Source organism: Lagopus leucura, unplaced genomic scaffold, assembly GCF_019238085.1.
Source record: "Lagopus leucura isolate 7727_CA_CO unplaced genomic scaffold, USGS_WTPT01 111-7_obj-0_obj, whole genome shotgun sequence".
NCBI lineage: Eukaryota > Metazoa > Chordata > Aves > Galliformes > Phasianidae > Lagopus > Lagopus leucura.
In genome coordinates this window covers 1-16,603 of record NW_024963712.1, presented here as the reverse complement: position 1 = coordinate 16,603, position 16,603 = coordinate 1, and the positions used below count along the sequence as shown (strand labels likewise).

Here is a 16,603-nt window from a genome sequence, read left to right as displayed (position 1 = left end):
CATCGCATGCAGCAGGGCACATCGCATGCAGCAGGGCACATCGCATGCAGCAGGGCACAGCAGTGTGCATCGCATGCAGCAGGGCACATCGCATCGCATGCAGCAGGGCGCAGCGCCGCGCGGTTCCCCAGCACACGGGCAGGGCGGGAGCTGAGCGCTCGCTCCCTTCTCTCTCTCACCCCACGTGGGGAAAGACAGACAAGCACTGCTCGCACGCCATTGGCCGCACCGTAGCCAATCAGAGGGCGCCGTTGCGCAGCGCCTCTCGCCCATTGGCTGGCGGGAAGCCCTTTTGTTCTCACCACCCGGGCGCGGTTAACCCTTTCCCTCCCGGCGGCAGCGGAGAGGCGACCGTGGGCGCCGGGGGGGGGGGGGTGCGGGGTGCGGTCACGTGGAGGCGTTGGGGCGCGCCGTAGCGGTGGGGGAGCGATGGGAGCAACGCAGCGGGGCTGGGGGGCAACGGGGTGCGGGGGGGGGGGGGGGGGGAAGATGAGCCTGGAGCTGAGAACGCACCAACTCGTGGCGCACGGAGCGGTGCTGCCCCCTGGCGGCGGGCGGACAGAAGGACAAAGCCTGAGAAGTTGGGGGGGGGCGAAAGGAGGAAGGATGGACAGACGGCCGTAGGGATGGACAGGCGGAGCGGCAGATGGACGGCCAGGTGCGCGCACGGAGGGACAGACGGACAGCAGGGCACAGCCCGGGGCTCACGGCAGCAGCGCCCACCTCCAGGCAGCTCCGTGCACCAGCAGCGCCCCCAGCCCAGGCAGGGAGCTGAGCCGCGCCCCCATGGCAAGAAGGGGCTGCGAGCAGCCACAGCCCCCCAGGATCCAACCGTAGGGCAGCCCCCAGCCCCGGGACGCCCCCTACCCCCAAGCCTGCCCTCCTAGGGCTCCTTTCACCCGCCGGCCGGCCCGCAGCCCCAGGCGCACACACACACAGAGCCCCGGTTGGAGTTTACTGCAGCGGTTTTTTTTTCCTTTATTATTATTTTCCTTACACAATGATGTGTCGTTGGGCGTTTGAAAGATTTCTCAACCCGGAGGATGACTTTCCCAATTTTGGTTTCCTACCGTCAACGTGAGAACATTTAAGGCAACGTACAAAAAAAAAAAAAAAACCCAAAAAAAAAAAAAAAAAAAAAAACAAAAAGAAAAAAAGTCTTACATAAATTAAAACGATGCATAAATTTACAGGTGTCAATGCCAAGTTTCAGCAACCCGCGTTGAGGAACCTCAGCCCCGTGGTGGTTATAGAGGGGTGGGGAGGAGGAGGGCTGGTTGGTAAGGCTCGGATGCAGATATGTTTCCCAACCTTGCTTAGAACGGCGGCGACAGAAGTGGGTGTGGATGGATCTCCTACCAGCCTCTACACCAAATCTGGAATACTCTGCACTGGATGGAAGCCTGACTGACTCTGAATACCCTGCACACATCTGGGCACGCAGCACAACCCCCCCAAGCAGATCTGTGCAGGGTATTTCCTCTAAATGTGCACCAAACGGTGAATAAATGATGGAATCGAGTGCCAGCTCGCCAACCCAGCGCTGACACAACTAACGACATCAGGTACAGACTTTCCAAGGGCAAAGTTTCTTTTGAAAGAAGGCTTATTCCAGTTTTATGAGGCTAGCATGAGGTGTATAGATTTGCCAGGGCAAACGTATACTAGTGAGACGACTCATGCAGCAGATGCTGTGCACCTGCCAGCAGTCCGTTTAGAAGCATTTACGGTGCACGATGGATGGGCCGGACTCATCGTATTCCTGCTTGCTGATCCACATCTGCTGGAAGGTGGACAGGGAGGCCAGGATGGAGCCGCCGATCCACACGGAGTATTTGCGCTCCGGAGGGGCGATGATCTGCAATGAGAGCGCTGGTCAGGGCCGCCCCGTGCCTCCTCCCAACCAACCCGAGCCGAGGTGGCGGCGCTCCTTACCTTGATCTTCATCGTGCTGGGTGCCAGGGCTGTGATCTCCTTCTGCATCCTGTCGGCGATGCCGGGGTACATGGTGGTACCGCCTGACAGCACCGTGTTGGCGTACAGATCCTTCCTGATGTCGACATCACACTTCATGATGGAGTTGAAAGTGGTCTCGTGGATGCCGCACGACTCCATGCCTGGCAGAGGGGGGAAGGCAGGGGCGCATTGCAGGCTGCACGCACGCACAGCACACCCGGCCCCACAGCTCCCTCCACATGCAGCTCTAACCCAAACCTACCCAGGAAAGAGGGCTGGAAAAGAGCCTCTGGGCACCGGAACCGCTCGTTGCCGATGGTGATGACCTGCCCGTCAGGCAGCTCATAGCTCTTCTCCAGGGAGGAGGAAGAGGCAGCAGTGGCCATCTCCTGCTCGAAGTCCAGGGCGACGTAGCACAGCTTCTCTTTGATGTCACGCACGATTTCCCTCTCAGCTGTGGTGGTGAAGCTGTAGCCCCTCTCTGTCAGGATCTTCATGAGGTAGTCGGTCAGGTCACGGCCAGCCAGGTCCAGACGCAGGATGGCATGGGGCAGAGCGTAGCCCTCGTAGATGGGCACCGTGTGGGTGACACCATCCCCAGAGTCCATAACAATGCCTGTGGTGCGACCGGAGGCGTACAGGGACAGCACGGCCTGGATGGCCACGTACATGGCGGGGGTGTTGAAGGTCTCAAACATGATCTGTCAGAAAGGGAAGTGAAACATAAGTGAGCTGAGCACTGAGAGCCGAGTGGGGTCACTCACACCCGTGTTAGCACACGCATGCTGGCATGCAAAAAAAAAAAAAAAGAAAAAAAAAAAACAACTGTGATGTGAAGGAAAAGCAAAGAAAAGCAGGCAGAAAACACAAATGAAAGAAACCTGAGACGTCAGGGGGGAAATGCCAGGAGAACAGAACCCTGAAAATGGTGGGAGAGAGATGGCTCAGGATTAGGGTGCCATAAACAAAGGAGGAGGGCGGTGCAGCGGGCAGCAGCCATACCTGCGTCATCTTCTCACGGTTGGCCTTGGGGTTGAGCGGAGCCTCAGTGAGCAGCACCGGGTGCTCCTCGGGCGCCACACGCAGCTCGTTGTAGAAGGTGTGGTGCCAGATCTTCTCCATGTCGTCCCAGTTGGTGACGATGCCGTGCTCGATGGGGTACTTCAGGGTCAGGATGCCCCTCTTGCTCTGCGCCTCGTCGCCCACATAGCTGTCCTTCTGCCCCATGCCCACCATCACGCCCTACAAGCAGCTCGCGGTCAACAACGCGCACAGCCCCACCGACCCCCCCAACCCCCCGCCTTCCCCCAGCCCTCGCACCCCCGCCTCACACACACACCTGGTGCCGGGGGCGGCCCACGATGGACGGGAACACGGCGCGGGGCGCATCGTCCCCGGCGAATCCCGCCTTGCACATGCCGGAGCCATTGTCGATCACGAGCGCTGCGATTTCCTCTTCCATCTTGGGGTATTCTGCGGGACGGTCGCACCGTCACCCCACCGCCAACTCCCACCATGCAACCCCCCCCCCCCCCCCCCCCCCGCCGCCGCCCATGGCTCCGTCCGCCGCCATTCGAATCTTCGAATCTCCCGCGCCGTGACGTCACGCGCGACCGCAGCCAATCACAACGCGTCCCGCCCCACCCCAACGGCCCTCAGAGCGGGCGCGGCCAACGCGCGCTGGGACCGGAGGGGGGGAAATGGAAGGGGGGGAATGGCTGGGGGTGAGGCCCTATGGGGCGCTGCGCAGCGCTGAGCCCCCCCCCACCCCCACCGCGCTCCCCTCCCGCACACCCCGCGGCATCGCGCGCACTGCCTCAGCCGCCGCCGGCCCCGAGGAGGGGGGCGCGGGGCCGTACCTGTGCGGGGAGGCTGCGCCCGGTGCTGAAGAGAGCGATGACGCTGCGCGCGGTCCGCTGCCGCCGGCGGAGTGAGACCGTTCCGCTGCCAGCCCCACGCTTTTATACCCAGGGGGCGGCAGCCCCTCCCACCCGGCCGAGAACATCGCCATATATGGAGATCTTTCAGAAACACGCGCTCCCATTGGCTAGTCCGCACTCGGCCACGTGGGGAGACTTGCCGGCTCGTCCCCGCCCCGAGAACCCCGGAATCTGCATGGGGCAAAGCGTGGGGTGGGGGTGGGGGGCAAAGCGGGGGGCGGCCGCCCCGGCCCGGCCCAGCGCCCCACGGCGGTGCCCCCCCCGGTACCGTGGGGTTCGGGGTGCGGAGGGGTGCGGGGCGGCTCCCGGTGCGATGCTGGGATCCACACGAGGGGGGCACTTAGAGGTGCTCCCCTCGGTAGGGTGCACTTGAGTGTAGGGGACCCTATGGGTGACAGCCGTATGGGTGACAACCCGTGTAGGGGATGCCCCGCATCGGAGGCACTCGTATAGGGGACGTTTCGAATAGGGGACACTGTGTTGGGTGGGCACCATGTGTAGGGGATGCCGGTATAGGGGTGCCTGGTATAGGGGGCATCCCATACACATGACACCCCCTATAGGGGACAGCTGTCACCCCACATGGGTGACACAGGCCTTGCTGCAGGGCACGTGGTGCTTCGTGCCCCAAAACACAGTGTCTCCCATCACTGCTATGGGGCCAACCTCGCCGTGCTGTGCCCATACTGTGCCATAGCAGGGGCCTGAGGGTGGGCAGGAGCCTGGGGCATGTAAGGCATCATGGAGCAACAACAGGCTGTGTTGGAGCCCCGTGGATCATACTGGTGTCCTGTGGACCGTACTGATGTCCCAAGAACCATATTGGTGTCCCAAGGACATGCTGGAGCCCCGTAGACCACACTGCAGCTCAATGGACCACAGACCCTGTTGGAGCCCCATGCTCCATATGGTGCCCCATGAGCCATGCTGGTGCCAATGGACTGTACTGGTGCCTCACTGTCCATGTTGGAGCCCTAGGAACTGCCTTGGAACCCATCAGATCGCACTGGTACCCCACAGCCCACGCCAGTGCCCATGGTTTGATATAATTGCTCATGTCACAGCCCCGTGGGCCATGATGCTGCCTCACAGTCCACACTAGAGCCCGGCAGATTATATTGGAGCCCTGTAGAGCACACTGGAGCCCAATGGCCCGTACTGGAGCTCCATGGCCATGTTGGGTGCCCGGTCCATGCAGACACAGCGGCACTTTCCACGCACTGCCCATGCTCCCCATGGCATCTCCTGGTGATTCCCAGCACCGCTCGGCCCCACACGGCTCCGGCACCACCCGTGGGCCACAGCGGTGCCATTGGGGCGGAAGATGGGGACAGAGCGCCGAGAGGTGCTGGGGGGCAGCGGGAGGGGCTGGGGGTCCCGTGTCCCCACGTAGGGCAGCGTCCCAGCCGTGGGCTGATGTCCCCGGGGCGGGCGGGGCCGCAGGTACCGCGGCACGGCTATATTAGGGCACATCGGGACGGTGGCACGGCCGCGCCCGGCACCGAAACCGCCTCCGCGGGGACTTTCGCTCGGGGAGGGGGGAGCGGGGAGAAGGAAGAGGAGGAGGAGGAGGAAGCGCACGTCGTTCTCCTTCCTCCTCCTCCCCCCCCCCTCTTCCTTCGGGTGAAGGTCCCCGCGGTGCTGATGCGGTGCGGTGCCCCCCCCACCCCGCGCGCACAGCTCTGTCGTCGTGGTGACGGTGACAGCCCACCCCATCCCCCCCCGCCGTTGTCACGGGGACGGCGGGGCGTTGCGCAAGGGGGCGTCGGCCCCCCCCCCCCCCCCTCCCCGGGCCCCCCCCCCCCCGGTCAAGCCCAACCCGGGGGGGGGGGAAAACAACGGGGTGGAGCAGGACACCCCCAATGCCAACACCAGCCCTATATTTGGGGAGGGGTGGCATCTGTGTGTGTCAATGCGGCTCTCAGCTCTCGCACTGCACACCTCCAGCAGCACCGTAGGATGTCCCCTTCACTGTCCCCCACCCCCCTCTGCAGGACCCTGACCCACTTAGCCACCCCCCCCCAGTCAGAAAGCCAAGCCGTATCCATTTCGGTGGGGGTCAGTTTCAGCACGCCATGCAGCTCGTGTAACGCAGCGCTGGGGGCCGCCGTGCCCCCCCCCCCCCTTCCTCTCCCAGGCACGGTAAAGGGAGAGCCATGAAAAAGTCATGAGGCAAACAATCCCCGGGACCTATTTTCGGGAACAATAACTCGCTGCCGCCACACTGACACCGGAGCTGGGGGGGAAGGAGGCAGTGAGAGCACAGAGCCGGGCGCTGGGGACCGGGTGTGACCGCTTATGGGACACCACCCATCCCCACGGACCTCTGTGCTCCCATAGGGCAGCACCCAAAACCATGGGATTGGGGTGAGCTCAGCCCAAGTGTCCCCAGCAGCGTCCTTGTGGCTGGGGGATACATGGCACCATAGGATGCCATCCATCATGCCAACACATGGCACTGTGACACCCAACACATGGCACCACGATGCCCAACACATGGCGCTGGAGGTCCCCATGCTGCAGTACCCAAAACATGGCACTGTGGTGCTCAACACATGGCACCAGTGGTCCCTGTCTTGTGATGCCCGACACATGGCACTGTGATGCTCAACACACGGCACTGGATGTCCCCATATCGTGATGCCCAACACACGGCACTGGAGGAGCAAATTCCACAGTGCCCAACACATGGCCCTGCAATGCCCAAAACACAGCAACGAAGGTTCCCATCCCACAGTGCCCAACGCACGACACCACGATGCCCAACACGGCCCCGTCGCTCCCCAGGGCCCAACACATGGCAAGATGATGATGACGAAGCCCAGTGCTCAGCTCTGTCCCATCAGAGACACAGGGCTGCGTGACCCTGAGCCACAGCCATGGGGGGGGGAAATGGGGCCGTAGGACAGATGGAGGCCAAGGGCCCCAAAGCAGGATAAAGGGTTTAAACTAATCAAAATGCCTGGCTAATTGTAAGGCGCTTAGGGGCTGGCCAGGAGGCGGCGCGCCGGGAGGTGACCCGCTGCTGAATCAGAGAGGCCGGTAACCTTAGCCTGCAGGGAACGGATCCGTGCGCCCAGATCGGGTTCCCACCCAAGTTTTCCACCCGCGGCTCCACGGTGGGACGCCGAGATCTGGAGCTGTGCACACACGGGGCTGCCCGGTGCTGGGCGTCGAGCCGCTGTGGGGCTGTAGGGCGTGGGGCAGTAGGTTACCCGGCAGCAATCTGGCCGGGCTCCGTAATCCCACCTGCCCCTAATTGGGCGTCCCCCCCCCCCCCCGCCGCGCCGTGCTGTGCCGTGCCGAGCTGTGCCACGGGGCCATTGCGGCAGCGGCGCCCGGCAGCGCAGACGTCCCCGCAGCCCCCTGGGGCCACCCCCCCCCCGGCAGAGGCGGAAGATGCCAACAAATGGGATCCACCAGGTCCTGAAGATCCAATTCGGGCTGATCAACTGCGAGAGCCGCTACCTGACGGCGGAGAGCTTCGGCTACAAGGTGAACGCCTCGGCACCCAGCCTGAAGCGCAAGCAGATATGGACGCTGGAGCAGGACGAGGCCGACAGCTCCGTTGTCTTCCTCAAGAGCCACCTGGGCCGCTACCTGGGGGCCGACAAGGACGGGCAGGTGCGCTGCGAGGCCGAGCAGCCGGGCCGCGATGAGCGCTTCAGCATCATCACGCAGTCGGACGGGCGCTGGGCGCTGCAGTCGGCGCCGCACCGGCGTTTCTTCGGCGGCCGCGAGGACCGGCTGTCCTGCTTCGCTCCCAGCGTCACTGAGGGCGAGCTGTGGACCGTGCACCTGGCCATGCACCCGCAGGCCAACCTGCTGAGCGTCAGCCGCCGCCGCTACGCGCACCTGAGCGCCCACGAGGACGAGATCGCCACCGACAGCAACCTGCCCTGGGGGGTGGACGCGCTCATCACGCTCTGCTTCCAGGACAAGAAGTACAGCCTGCGCACGGCCGACGAGCGCTACCTGCGCTGCGATGGGATCCTGGTGCCCGAGCCCGGCGCCCGCACCGGCTACACGCTGGAGTTCAAGGCGGGTAAGCTGGCCTTCAAGGACTGCGATGGGAAGTACCTGGCGCCCACCGGGCCCACCGGAACGCTCAAATCCGGGCGCAGCTCCAAGCCAGGCAAGGACGAACTCTTCGATCTGGAGGAAAGTCACCCCCAGGTGGTTTTCACGGCGGCCAACGGCAGATTCGTCTCCATCCGGCAGGGTAAGGGCACGGTGTGAAGCCGGGGGGTGGTCAGCCCAGAGTGTGGGCTCTCTGTGAGAGCACCAAGAGGAGACCCTACAAAAACAGCCCCAGCTTTGGGGACAGGCACCTGGTGGACCCCGGGGATCGCTCAGCCCAAAGCAGCCCCAGCCCCGGAGGTCTCCGTGAGAGCGCTCTGCGTGGAGAGGAGACCCTATAAAAACAGCCCCTGCCTGGGGTCGGTGTGTGACCACAGCCCCACTGTCGGCAGTGTGGGTTGCTCAGAGGCTGCCCTGGGACTGTGTGGCCCATTTGGGACTGGCAGTGGATCTGTGCAGCACTGCAAGTGTGCATAAATGTGCGTGTGCAAGGCTCTGCGTGGTGCACTGCAGCGCATGCGTGCTTCGGTGCAGGTCATGCATGTGTGATGCTGTGAGCATGAGTTCAGGCACACAGCTGCATGCAACCTGTGTGTGTGTGTGTGCGCACGTGTTTGCAGGTGCACAGCTGTGCAGCCCGTACCTGTGTGCAAGCAAGGCTCTTTGCAGCACTGTGCATTCGCCTGCATGCCGCTCTGCATGTGTGAAAGGCTGAGTTTGGTGTACGAATGGAGTGCACGCCAGGTGCTGGGAGCGTGCATGTTTGCACACACAGTGCTCACAACCAAAGCTGGCACACAGCGCCGTGCCATGGCCCCAGCTGCCCTGCTGTCCCCGTGGCACTGGGGACGTTTGTGCCAAGCTCCTTAGGGCGGTGTGGGATATAAATAGGGGCCTGTGCAGGGCTGCGCTGCTCAGATGGGCACACCACAATCAGATTAAGGGCCCAATTAGCACGATTGTTCCGGGGGGATTTACCCTGGGAGGGGGTGGCCCTGTGCTGATGTCCCTTTCCACCCGCAGGCATCAACGTGTCGGCCAACCAGGATGAGGAGCTGAACCACGAGACCTTCCAGCTGCAGATCGACCGTGACACCAAGAAGTGCAGCCTGCACACCAATGCTGGCAGCTACTGGACCCTGGTGGCCCACGGGGGCATCCAGGCCGTGGCTACTGAAGTGTGAGTGCAGCAGGGCCGGGGGGGGGGGGGGGGCGGGGGGGGCGGGCGGCCCAGTGACACCGCTGTGCTGTCACCCAGTGCTGCCAACACCATGTTTGACATCGAGTGGCGCGGGCGGCGTGTGGCCCTGCGTGCCAGCAATGGCCGCTACGTGTGCACCAAGAGGAACGGGCAGCTGGCGGCCGTCAGCGATGCCGTGGGTGAGTGCAGAACTGGGGCTGCAGGTGGGGGTTGGGGGATGGGGACGTCAGCCCCGCTCAGCCCCTTTCCCGTCGCAGGGGAGGACGAGGAGTTCACCCTGAAGCTGATCAACCGGCCCATGCTGGTGCTGCGGGGCGAGCACGGCTTCGTCTGCTACCACCGCGGCTCCAATCTGCTCGACTCCAACCGCTCCGTCTACGACGTCTTCCACGTGGGCTTCAGCGACGGCGCCTACCAGATCAGAGGTGCGTGGCGGTGCGGGGGGGGATGCGGGGCTGCCCGCGGCCCCACTGACGGCCCCGCGCCCTCTGCAGGTCAGGGGGGAAAGTTCTGGTACGTGGCGAGCAGCGGAGCGGTCTGCAGCGACGGGGACCTGTCCGAGGATTTCTTCTTCGAGTTTCGGGAGCGCGGGCGCGTCGCCATCAAAGGGAAGAACGGGCGGTACCTGCGTGGGGACCCGGCCGGCACCCTGCGGGCCGACAGCGAGTCGGTGCTGCGGGCCACGCTCTGGGAGTACTGAGCCTGGGGACGGGGGGACCCGGTGGCACCGACGGCGGCAGCCGCGTCCCCGACCCTCCCCAACTCGTGTCATTAAAGTGCGTCTGGATTGCAGCAAGGCACGGCCTTTTCCTCCGCGGCCAGGGCACGGTGGGTCAGGATCTGGCTTTCATCCCCTCCCCGTGGCCCCATAACCCCGAATGGACAGCGTGGACGCCGTGCAGAAGGGCACAGGGGATGGCAGCAGGGCACGGGGATGCCACGCGCCGGGGACAGAGCAGCTCTGCGCTCGCTGTGCCACGGGGTGGCAGAGTGCCGCAGTGCCCATCCGGGTGCCCGCGGGGATAGGGGTGCCGTGGGGGTTTGGGGAGGGGGCTGCAGCCCCTCAGGCGGTGCGCGTGGGGCTGGGGAGATGCATGGTGATGGCGGTGGGGGTCCCCCAGGAGCAGGCACGGAGATGAAAAGGAAAAGAGAGGCGCAGTCGCTGAGCGGCACGATCGTTTTCATGGCAGACGACAGATTTACAGACACCGGAGCAGTGCGGGGAAAGACCGAGCCCCCAAAACACGCTGCACCGCCACAGAGATACGAGATCATTTATAGAAACAACGGGGGAGCGGAAAACCCCCTCCCCTGCCCAGCAGAAAACGGGGCTCCCCCGGGCACCCTGGCACAGCACCCTGTTTGTCCTGATCCTGAAAGGCAAGGCGGCACGGGGGCGCAGCCCACAGCCGGGACGGAGCCACGCTACCGCGGCCGCAACGCCCCACGAGGCTGCACAGCACCGGGCGGCAGCGCAGCGCCGGGCCAGCCCAGGAGCCCCGCTCTGCCGCCAGGCGGCTTTCGGGGCGCACGGCCCCTCCGTGCTGCCGACAACACGACCACGACACATTCACACACACAGACCACCGCCTCGGCCGCCGGCCCTCCTGCCGGGCACGTTGCCCCTCCTTGGGACCGTCCCCGTTCCCCGGGGCGCGCTGGCTGCTCCGCTGCTCACAGCAGGACCAGGCTGGGGTTACGCAGCTGCTGGTAGATGTGCAGGAGCTTCTCCGTGCCCTCCTCGGTCAGGGGCGGGTGGTCGCGCAGGGACCGCGCCTCTTTCAGCAGCGCCTGCGGGAGGAAAGAGGAGGAGCGGGGCGAGGGTCGCGGCCGTGAGGAGGGGCCCGTGGGGGGGGGGGCTGGGGGCACGGCGGGCTCACGGCTCACCTCGTGGTTGGTCTGGATCTGGCGCAGGTACTGCATGCGGAGGTCAGGGGGCCCCGAGCCCTGCGCTGCCTGCTCCAGCACCAGCGCCTGCGGGGAGCAGAGCTCTGCTGCAGGGGACTTGGGGAGGGAGCGGTGGTCCCACTCCTCATCCCTGCGTGGCACCGGGCTGTGCCAAGTACGGCTGCCACACAGTGGTGCCTGAAAAACCATCCCACAGAGTCTGTCGGGGTCCAGGGCAGCACTCGGGGATGTGCCCCGCAGCTCCATACCTGGATGCGGCGGATGACGGCGTGGTGCATCCTGCACATGTGGGCCAGGGACGGGCTCTCCATCAGGATCTCCACCGCCTGGATGGGGCCGGCCGGGCTGAGGTCATTCATGGCCACCTGAGAGAGCAGCAAGGCCCCACTGCAATCCTCGCAGGGTTGGGGAAGGGCTGCCCCAGTTCCCCCCACCCCAAGGGCAGTAGGGCTGGGATGGTGACTCCATGCTGGGCCCAAAGACGGCTGCTGTTCCCTCCATCCCTGCTCCATGCACAGCCCTCACTGCTCTGCAGGCCAGTACAAGTTTGAGGTCGACCTGCTGCCCGCTCCCCAGTCAGACGCGGGCTGCCAGCGTGGTGGATTTAATCCGGCAGGCTTAGCCCAAGCAGAATTAACGCTGTCGCTAATCACATTGGCAATATTAGTGCTCTCAAGTGTGAACCAACCTGAACCAGGTCACTGCCAGCACGCAGGCGGCTGGGCCCCTCGCCGGAGGGTTAGCCGACCATGGCAGGAGAGCTGTGCTGCAATTACTGCTTTTCCTTTGCACTTAGAGGGGGATTTTCACATTAGAAGGGGAAAAGCTGCAGTCGGTCGGATTTACACCCAGAACCCAGCCACGTTTTCCCTTCTGCAGGCTCAGCACGGAGCGGCAGCCCCAAGGAGCCTTGAGAAAGTCCTGGGAAGGGTGGAGGGGCCCCAGCAGCATGGAGTGTGGGACCAGGGGGTGACAGGCAGGCCACGTGTCATGCTGCTCCTCAGTGGGTGAGGAACAGAGCTCTGTGGGGCAGGACAGGCAGTTCCTCTGCAGGGCTAACCCCTTCCTTGCCTCTCGGATGATCAGCTGCACCTCTCCTCCATCCGGAGCCACACCGCACACCGAGGTCACCTCCCCACTGCTCAGCGCCGCGGCTGCAGCGTTCTCCGCCAGCAGCCAGCGCAGCGTGGCACAGCTCAGCGAGACGTCTGGGGGTGAGAGGAGAGAAAGCGGAGCACATTGTGTCTCTGCACAACCTCCCCAGGGCAGGGCCATGTGAGCAGGTGGAACGGTGCACGCCTGGCTCTGCCCATGTGCAGTTGCTGCGATGCCAGATTGACTCCAGGCTTGGGAACATTCCCCTCCAGGCTGTCACACTGCTGGAGTGGCAAAGTGGGAGCCTGGAACCCTCCTCCCTCACCCCGGGAAGGGGATGGTGACACAGGACAGCTCTCCTAGGTCACTCCCAAGGACCTGCTCAGCACAGACCCCCTGCAGGCAGCACCCACCTGAGCTGGAGGCTTTCAGCGCGTTCTTCAGCAGCTCTGAGGACACTCTGATGGACGCTGCTGAGGGTGGCACGCTGCCCTCTCCTGTGGCACATGGCTGCTTGCTGGCTGCCCCTGCCTCGGGCTCAGGCTGCTCCTTGGATGCCCTCAGGAAGGTCTCCACAGGATCCTGGGGCGCAGGCAGCGAAGCCACTTTGGAGGAGGGGTCCGGCCTGGGGGGGCTGCTCTCAAAGTGCAGGCACTGCAGCATGTCAATGGTGCATTCGCTGAGGGGCAGGCAGATGCCCTCTCTGTCTGGGGACAGGATGGGCGAATCGTCCGGGAGGAGATCATCCAGGGCTTCGGGTGAGTCAGAGCCACTGCCCAGGATATCACGTAAACTGTAGTAGAGGGCACAGGAGATGGTCAGAGGCAGATCCAGCTTGGTGTCTGTGGCCGAGCCGAGGGGCAGCGTCAGCTCCCGCTTGGTCCCAGGTTGGAGCTGGTCGATGGGGAAGGTGAAGGTGGTGGCCGAATCCACAGACTCCTCCTCTAAGGCACAGGGGCTGGCCAGGAGCTGAACACACAGGGTCCAGCCCTGCTCCAGGCTGTACTCGCTGCAGTTCTCCAGCAGGCAGGAGATGGTGACGGTGTCACGGAGCAGGAGGCAGCTCCAGTTGGCAGTGACGGTGCAAGCAATGGGCTTCTGGCCCTCCTGGCTGGACAGCAGAGCTGCGCTCACATTCATCACCTGGTTGAGGCTGGCCAGGGCACGGTTCTTTTGGTCCACTGCCTTCTTCAGGAAGGAAACTCTGGAAGGACAAAGCGCAGAGCTCGAAAGCAGGAGGGCTGGCAGTGGGGACAGTGGGTCTGCAAACGGGGTTAGCAGACAAACCCCAATCAGCTGAGTAGACCCTGAGTGCGAGCCGCCGGCCAGCCCTGGGCTGCAGCTCCCAGCGATGACAAGCTGCAGATGGGTGGGCTACAAGCCCCGCTCACAGCTTTGGGAATCCCCCACCGGAGGGGGAACCTCCTCCCCAAGCACAGATGGCCGCAGAGGGCTGAGCAAGCACTGCCCTGCCCTGCCTGTGACAGGCCTGGCAGGTGCTGAGGGGTGTCTGGGCACGCTGGCACTGTGCCTTGCCCTCCTTCTGTCACCAAAGCTGCAAGCAGCAGTGTGCCTGCACAGAGCAGCAGGCAGGGCTGCCAGCAAACTATTTTTATGCCACTGAGGCTGGGGGCTTCCCTTCCACCTGCTCTGGGAAAGGAAACATCAGAGGTGGCACTGCAAGAGGCCTTATGAGCCATGCAGGAGCTGGTACACCTCTAGGTACCTACACCCCACGGCTCACACAGGGCCAGCAGCAGCACAGCAGCCCTGCCCTTACCTCTCTGAGGTGTTGCCTATCCCGGACAGCAGTGCCTTAATCCTCCGGCCAGCCTCGGCGGGCGTCAGCTCCACATCAGCATCCTCGGGGCTGCATAAGCCACAGGTCATGAGGCGGCCTTTGGCAGACAGGGCCAGCAGCTCTGATTCACCTGTGGGGCAGCACGGGGTACCGAGGGGTGCTCAGCCCGTCGGCACATTGAACAGCAAGAACTTACAAAAAGGAGAGGGTCAACAAGAAAGGATGAAGGATGGAGCCCGACGCAGACCACCACAAGGTGTGTGGACGCACACAGCTGGGCAGCTCTCCTGCCCTCATCCACCCCAAGACCCAGCGCGCTCCCCGCGGTCGGCAGTACCTTCTGATGCCCGTGAGGACAGGGAGAGGGCCACGACGCTACAGATACTTAAGCTGGCTGGGGACAGGACGGGCGGCAGGACGCCGCCGCAGCTCTCCGTGTCCTCAGGGTCAGAGGCCTCGCTGACCCAGTCCAGGTCGACGGCAGAGATGTCCGAGTGCGTGCTGTAGTACATGCGGCTGCCGCTGCCGCAGGCGGCGCAGAGGATGGGCCCACGCAGGTAGTACTCCCTGAGCTCCGGCACCGTTGTCTCATCCCTCTGGTCTGCCTTGACGGCCACCATCTTGCCGTAGTGCCCCACGGCCACCACGCAGTCACAGCCGGCGTCGCCAAACAGCGGATCGTCCTCGGCGTCATCTTCCTCCTCCTCCTCCTCCTCCTCCGCTGCCCGCCGCTCCGTCCGCAGCGCCCCGATGAAGACGATGGGCTCTTCCAAGTGGTGGAGGATCTTCACGGGGGGGTCCTGCCCAGAGACGTCGTGGCAGCCATCGGCGGGCGGCGAGCTGAGAGCCTTCAGCGGCACAGAGCAGAGCTGTCCGTCCGGGAAGCCGCACAGGATCATCGGGGACTCCAGCATGGCAGCGTCGATCCCGAAGAGCAAGCTGAAGAGGGGCTCTTCCAGCACGAAGCCCCCCGAGCACCACGGCCCCTCCGCGCTGCCCGCTGTGCCCGGGGAGGAGGCGCAGCACAGCACGGGCAGGAAGCGGGACGGAGCGCCATCTCCCTCCTCGGCGGGCGCGGGGCCAGGGCAGAAGCCCACCTCGCTGACCTGCCGGTAGGGGGCGCTGTCCTGCTCGGGGCGCGGCAGCTCGTGCAGCTTCATCCACCATTTGCCATGGGCCTGGGACAGGGTGATGACGAAGTTGTTGAGCAGAGTGAACATGCAGAGGCTGGAGTCTGGGAAGATGCAGGCGTCTGAGTCCACGGGGAAGACGCCGGAAGGGCAATTGCTTTCTTGGCCGTCGCCATCCGTCTGCTCCATTAACCTTCAAGCAAACAGGCAAAGGCTCACAGCCAAGGCTCGGGGCGAAGCCAGCGCTTCTCTTGGCTGCCTCATCCCCTGGCCCTCAGACCAAGCTCCCCACAGCAGGGCAGGAGCAGCAGCCCAGAGAGAGCCGAGGGCCAAACCCCGACCTGTACAATGCACTTGTATCCTCTGTGCCGTCACCTCACCTGCTCTGCTGGTCCAGGGACACGCAGTAGATGCCGCTGTGGGCGCAGAGGATGTACAGCTGTCTTGTCAGGGGCAGCAGCTCCACATGCCACACCTGGTCAGGGCACCTGTACACAGCCTGGGTGGAGAAAGGGAAGGGTTATGGTCCCACTGAGCCCACAGGAGGTGCCAAGGAACCCCGGTGCCCATGCAGCTAGACAGAGAGGCGCACCGATGGGTAAAGAGGGAGCAGCTTGCTGAGAAGTGCTTCCCCCTGGGCAGCCCCAAAGAAACTGGGAACGAAAGCAGTGATTTCCTGCAGAGGAACATGGTGAGCAGTTCCAGGAATTGGGCTGTCACCAGGCAGTGCTGCAGCTCGCACTGCGCTCGGGTTCATGAGGCTGCGGTGCTGCTCCTGTCCAGGCAGCGACTGTGCATGGTGGGTGGGAGGGAAAAGGGAGGGAAATGGCAACCTGAAAGCCCATACATGATCTACTTTCCTGAGAAGGAACGCAGTGTAGGAGGCAAATCCTGATATTACAGTGATGGCTTTCTTAGAAATGATAATAAGGACAAATTAAAAAAAGAAGCTGTGTATAACTCAACACGACGACTGCTGTTAGTCACAGCGGAGACAACAGTGAAATCCTTTGTAGATGAGAAAAGAAAGGGACTTTGCTTTGTTCAGCGTTCGCCTTGCAGGGCCCGGGGGGGGGGGGGGCTCAGGCAGCAGCACCCCACTGCCCCAAAGCATCTCACCCCCTCTCATTGACACAGCCTGGGATGGAGGAACCCGGGGGGGTCCCAAGGTCTCCCCACTTCCTATCCCGGCAGCAAGGACCACTCACCTTCAGCACCTTGCCCTCTTGGTCGTAGATGTAGACGAACTCGCTGCCATTGCAGAGGTAGATCTCGCTCTCGTGGCACAGCACGCGGGGTTTGCCGGCCACCAGCCCCCCCACCGGGCAGCAGAAGCCAGCCAGGTAATCCACCCGGTGCCCCACCTGTGCCATGGTGCCTGGGGCATGGGGATGGTGCTCAGCACAGAGGGGGGAGGGGGGAACAGGGACAAACCCCAAGGCCACAGCCAGCCCCCCTGGAACAGAGACCAGCTCAGCACTCTCCAGCTCAC

General features: G+C 63.8%; 3 protein-coding genes across 4 annotated transcripts; 1 reads left to right on the top strand and 2 right to left on the bottom strand.

Annotated features, from left to right (window-relative positions):
- Positions 1-947: 947 nt before the first annotated feature.
- On the bottom strand, positions 948-3,904 carry ACTG1 (actin gamma 1). Its single transcript, XM_042891540.1, has 6 exons — positions 3,816-3,904; positions 3,296-3,429; positions 2,959-3,198; positions 2,219-2,657; positions 1,936-2,117; positions 948-1,858 (listed from the first exon to the last, which is right to left on the bottom strand). The coding sequence occupies exons 2-6, from the start codon at positions 3,416-3,418 to the stop codon at positions 1,715-1,717; spliced, it is 1,128 nt and encodes a 375-aa protein (XP_042747474.1). The 5' UTR covers positions 3,419-3,429; positions 3,816-3,904; the 3' UTR covers positions 948-1,714.
- Positions 3,905-7,295: 3,391 nt separating this feature from the next.
- Positions 7,296-9,877, top strand: FSCN2 (fascin actin-bundling protein 2, retinal). 2 transcript variants are annotated; one of them, XM_042891539.1, is made up of 5 exons: positions 7,296-8,118; positions 9,000-9,156; positions 9,235-9,356; positions 9,435-9,602; positions 9,672-9,877. In XM_042891539.1, the coding sequence occupies exons 1-5, from the start codon at positions 7,296-7,298 to the stop codon at positions 9,875-9,877; spliced, it is 1,476 nt and encodes a 491-aa protein (XP_042747473.1). The 2 variants fall into 2 exon arrangements, with proteins under 2 accessions (XP_042747473.1, XP_042747472.1); XM_042891538.1 differs by having other exon boundaries at positions 9,235-9,602.
- A 459-nt stretch (positions 9,878-10,336) lies between these two features.
- On the bottom strand, positions 10,337-16,593 carry FAAP100 (FA core complex associated protein 100). The gene is made up of 9 exons (XM_042891537.1): positions 16,320-16,593; positions 15,492-15,610; positions 14,319-15,304; positions 13,961-14,111; positions 12,594-13,384; positions 12,157-12,293; positions 11,334-11,450; positions 11,065-11,151; positions 10,337-10,968 (listed from the first exon to the last, which is right to left on the bottom strand). Exons 1-9 carry the CDS (start codon positions 16,482-16,484, stop codon positions 10,852-10,854), a joined length of 2,670 nt encoding a protein of 889 aa, XP_042747471.1. The 5' UTR covers positions 16,485-16,593; the 3' UTR covers positions 10,337-10,851.
- Positions 16,594-16,603: the final 10 nt, after the last annotated feature.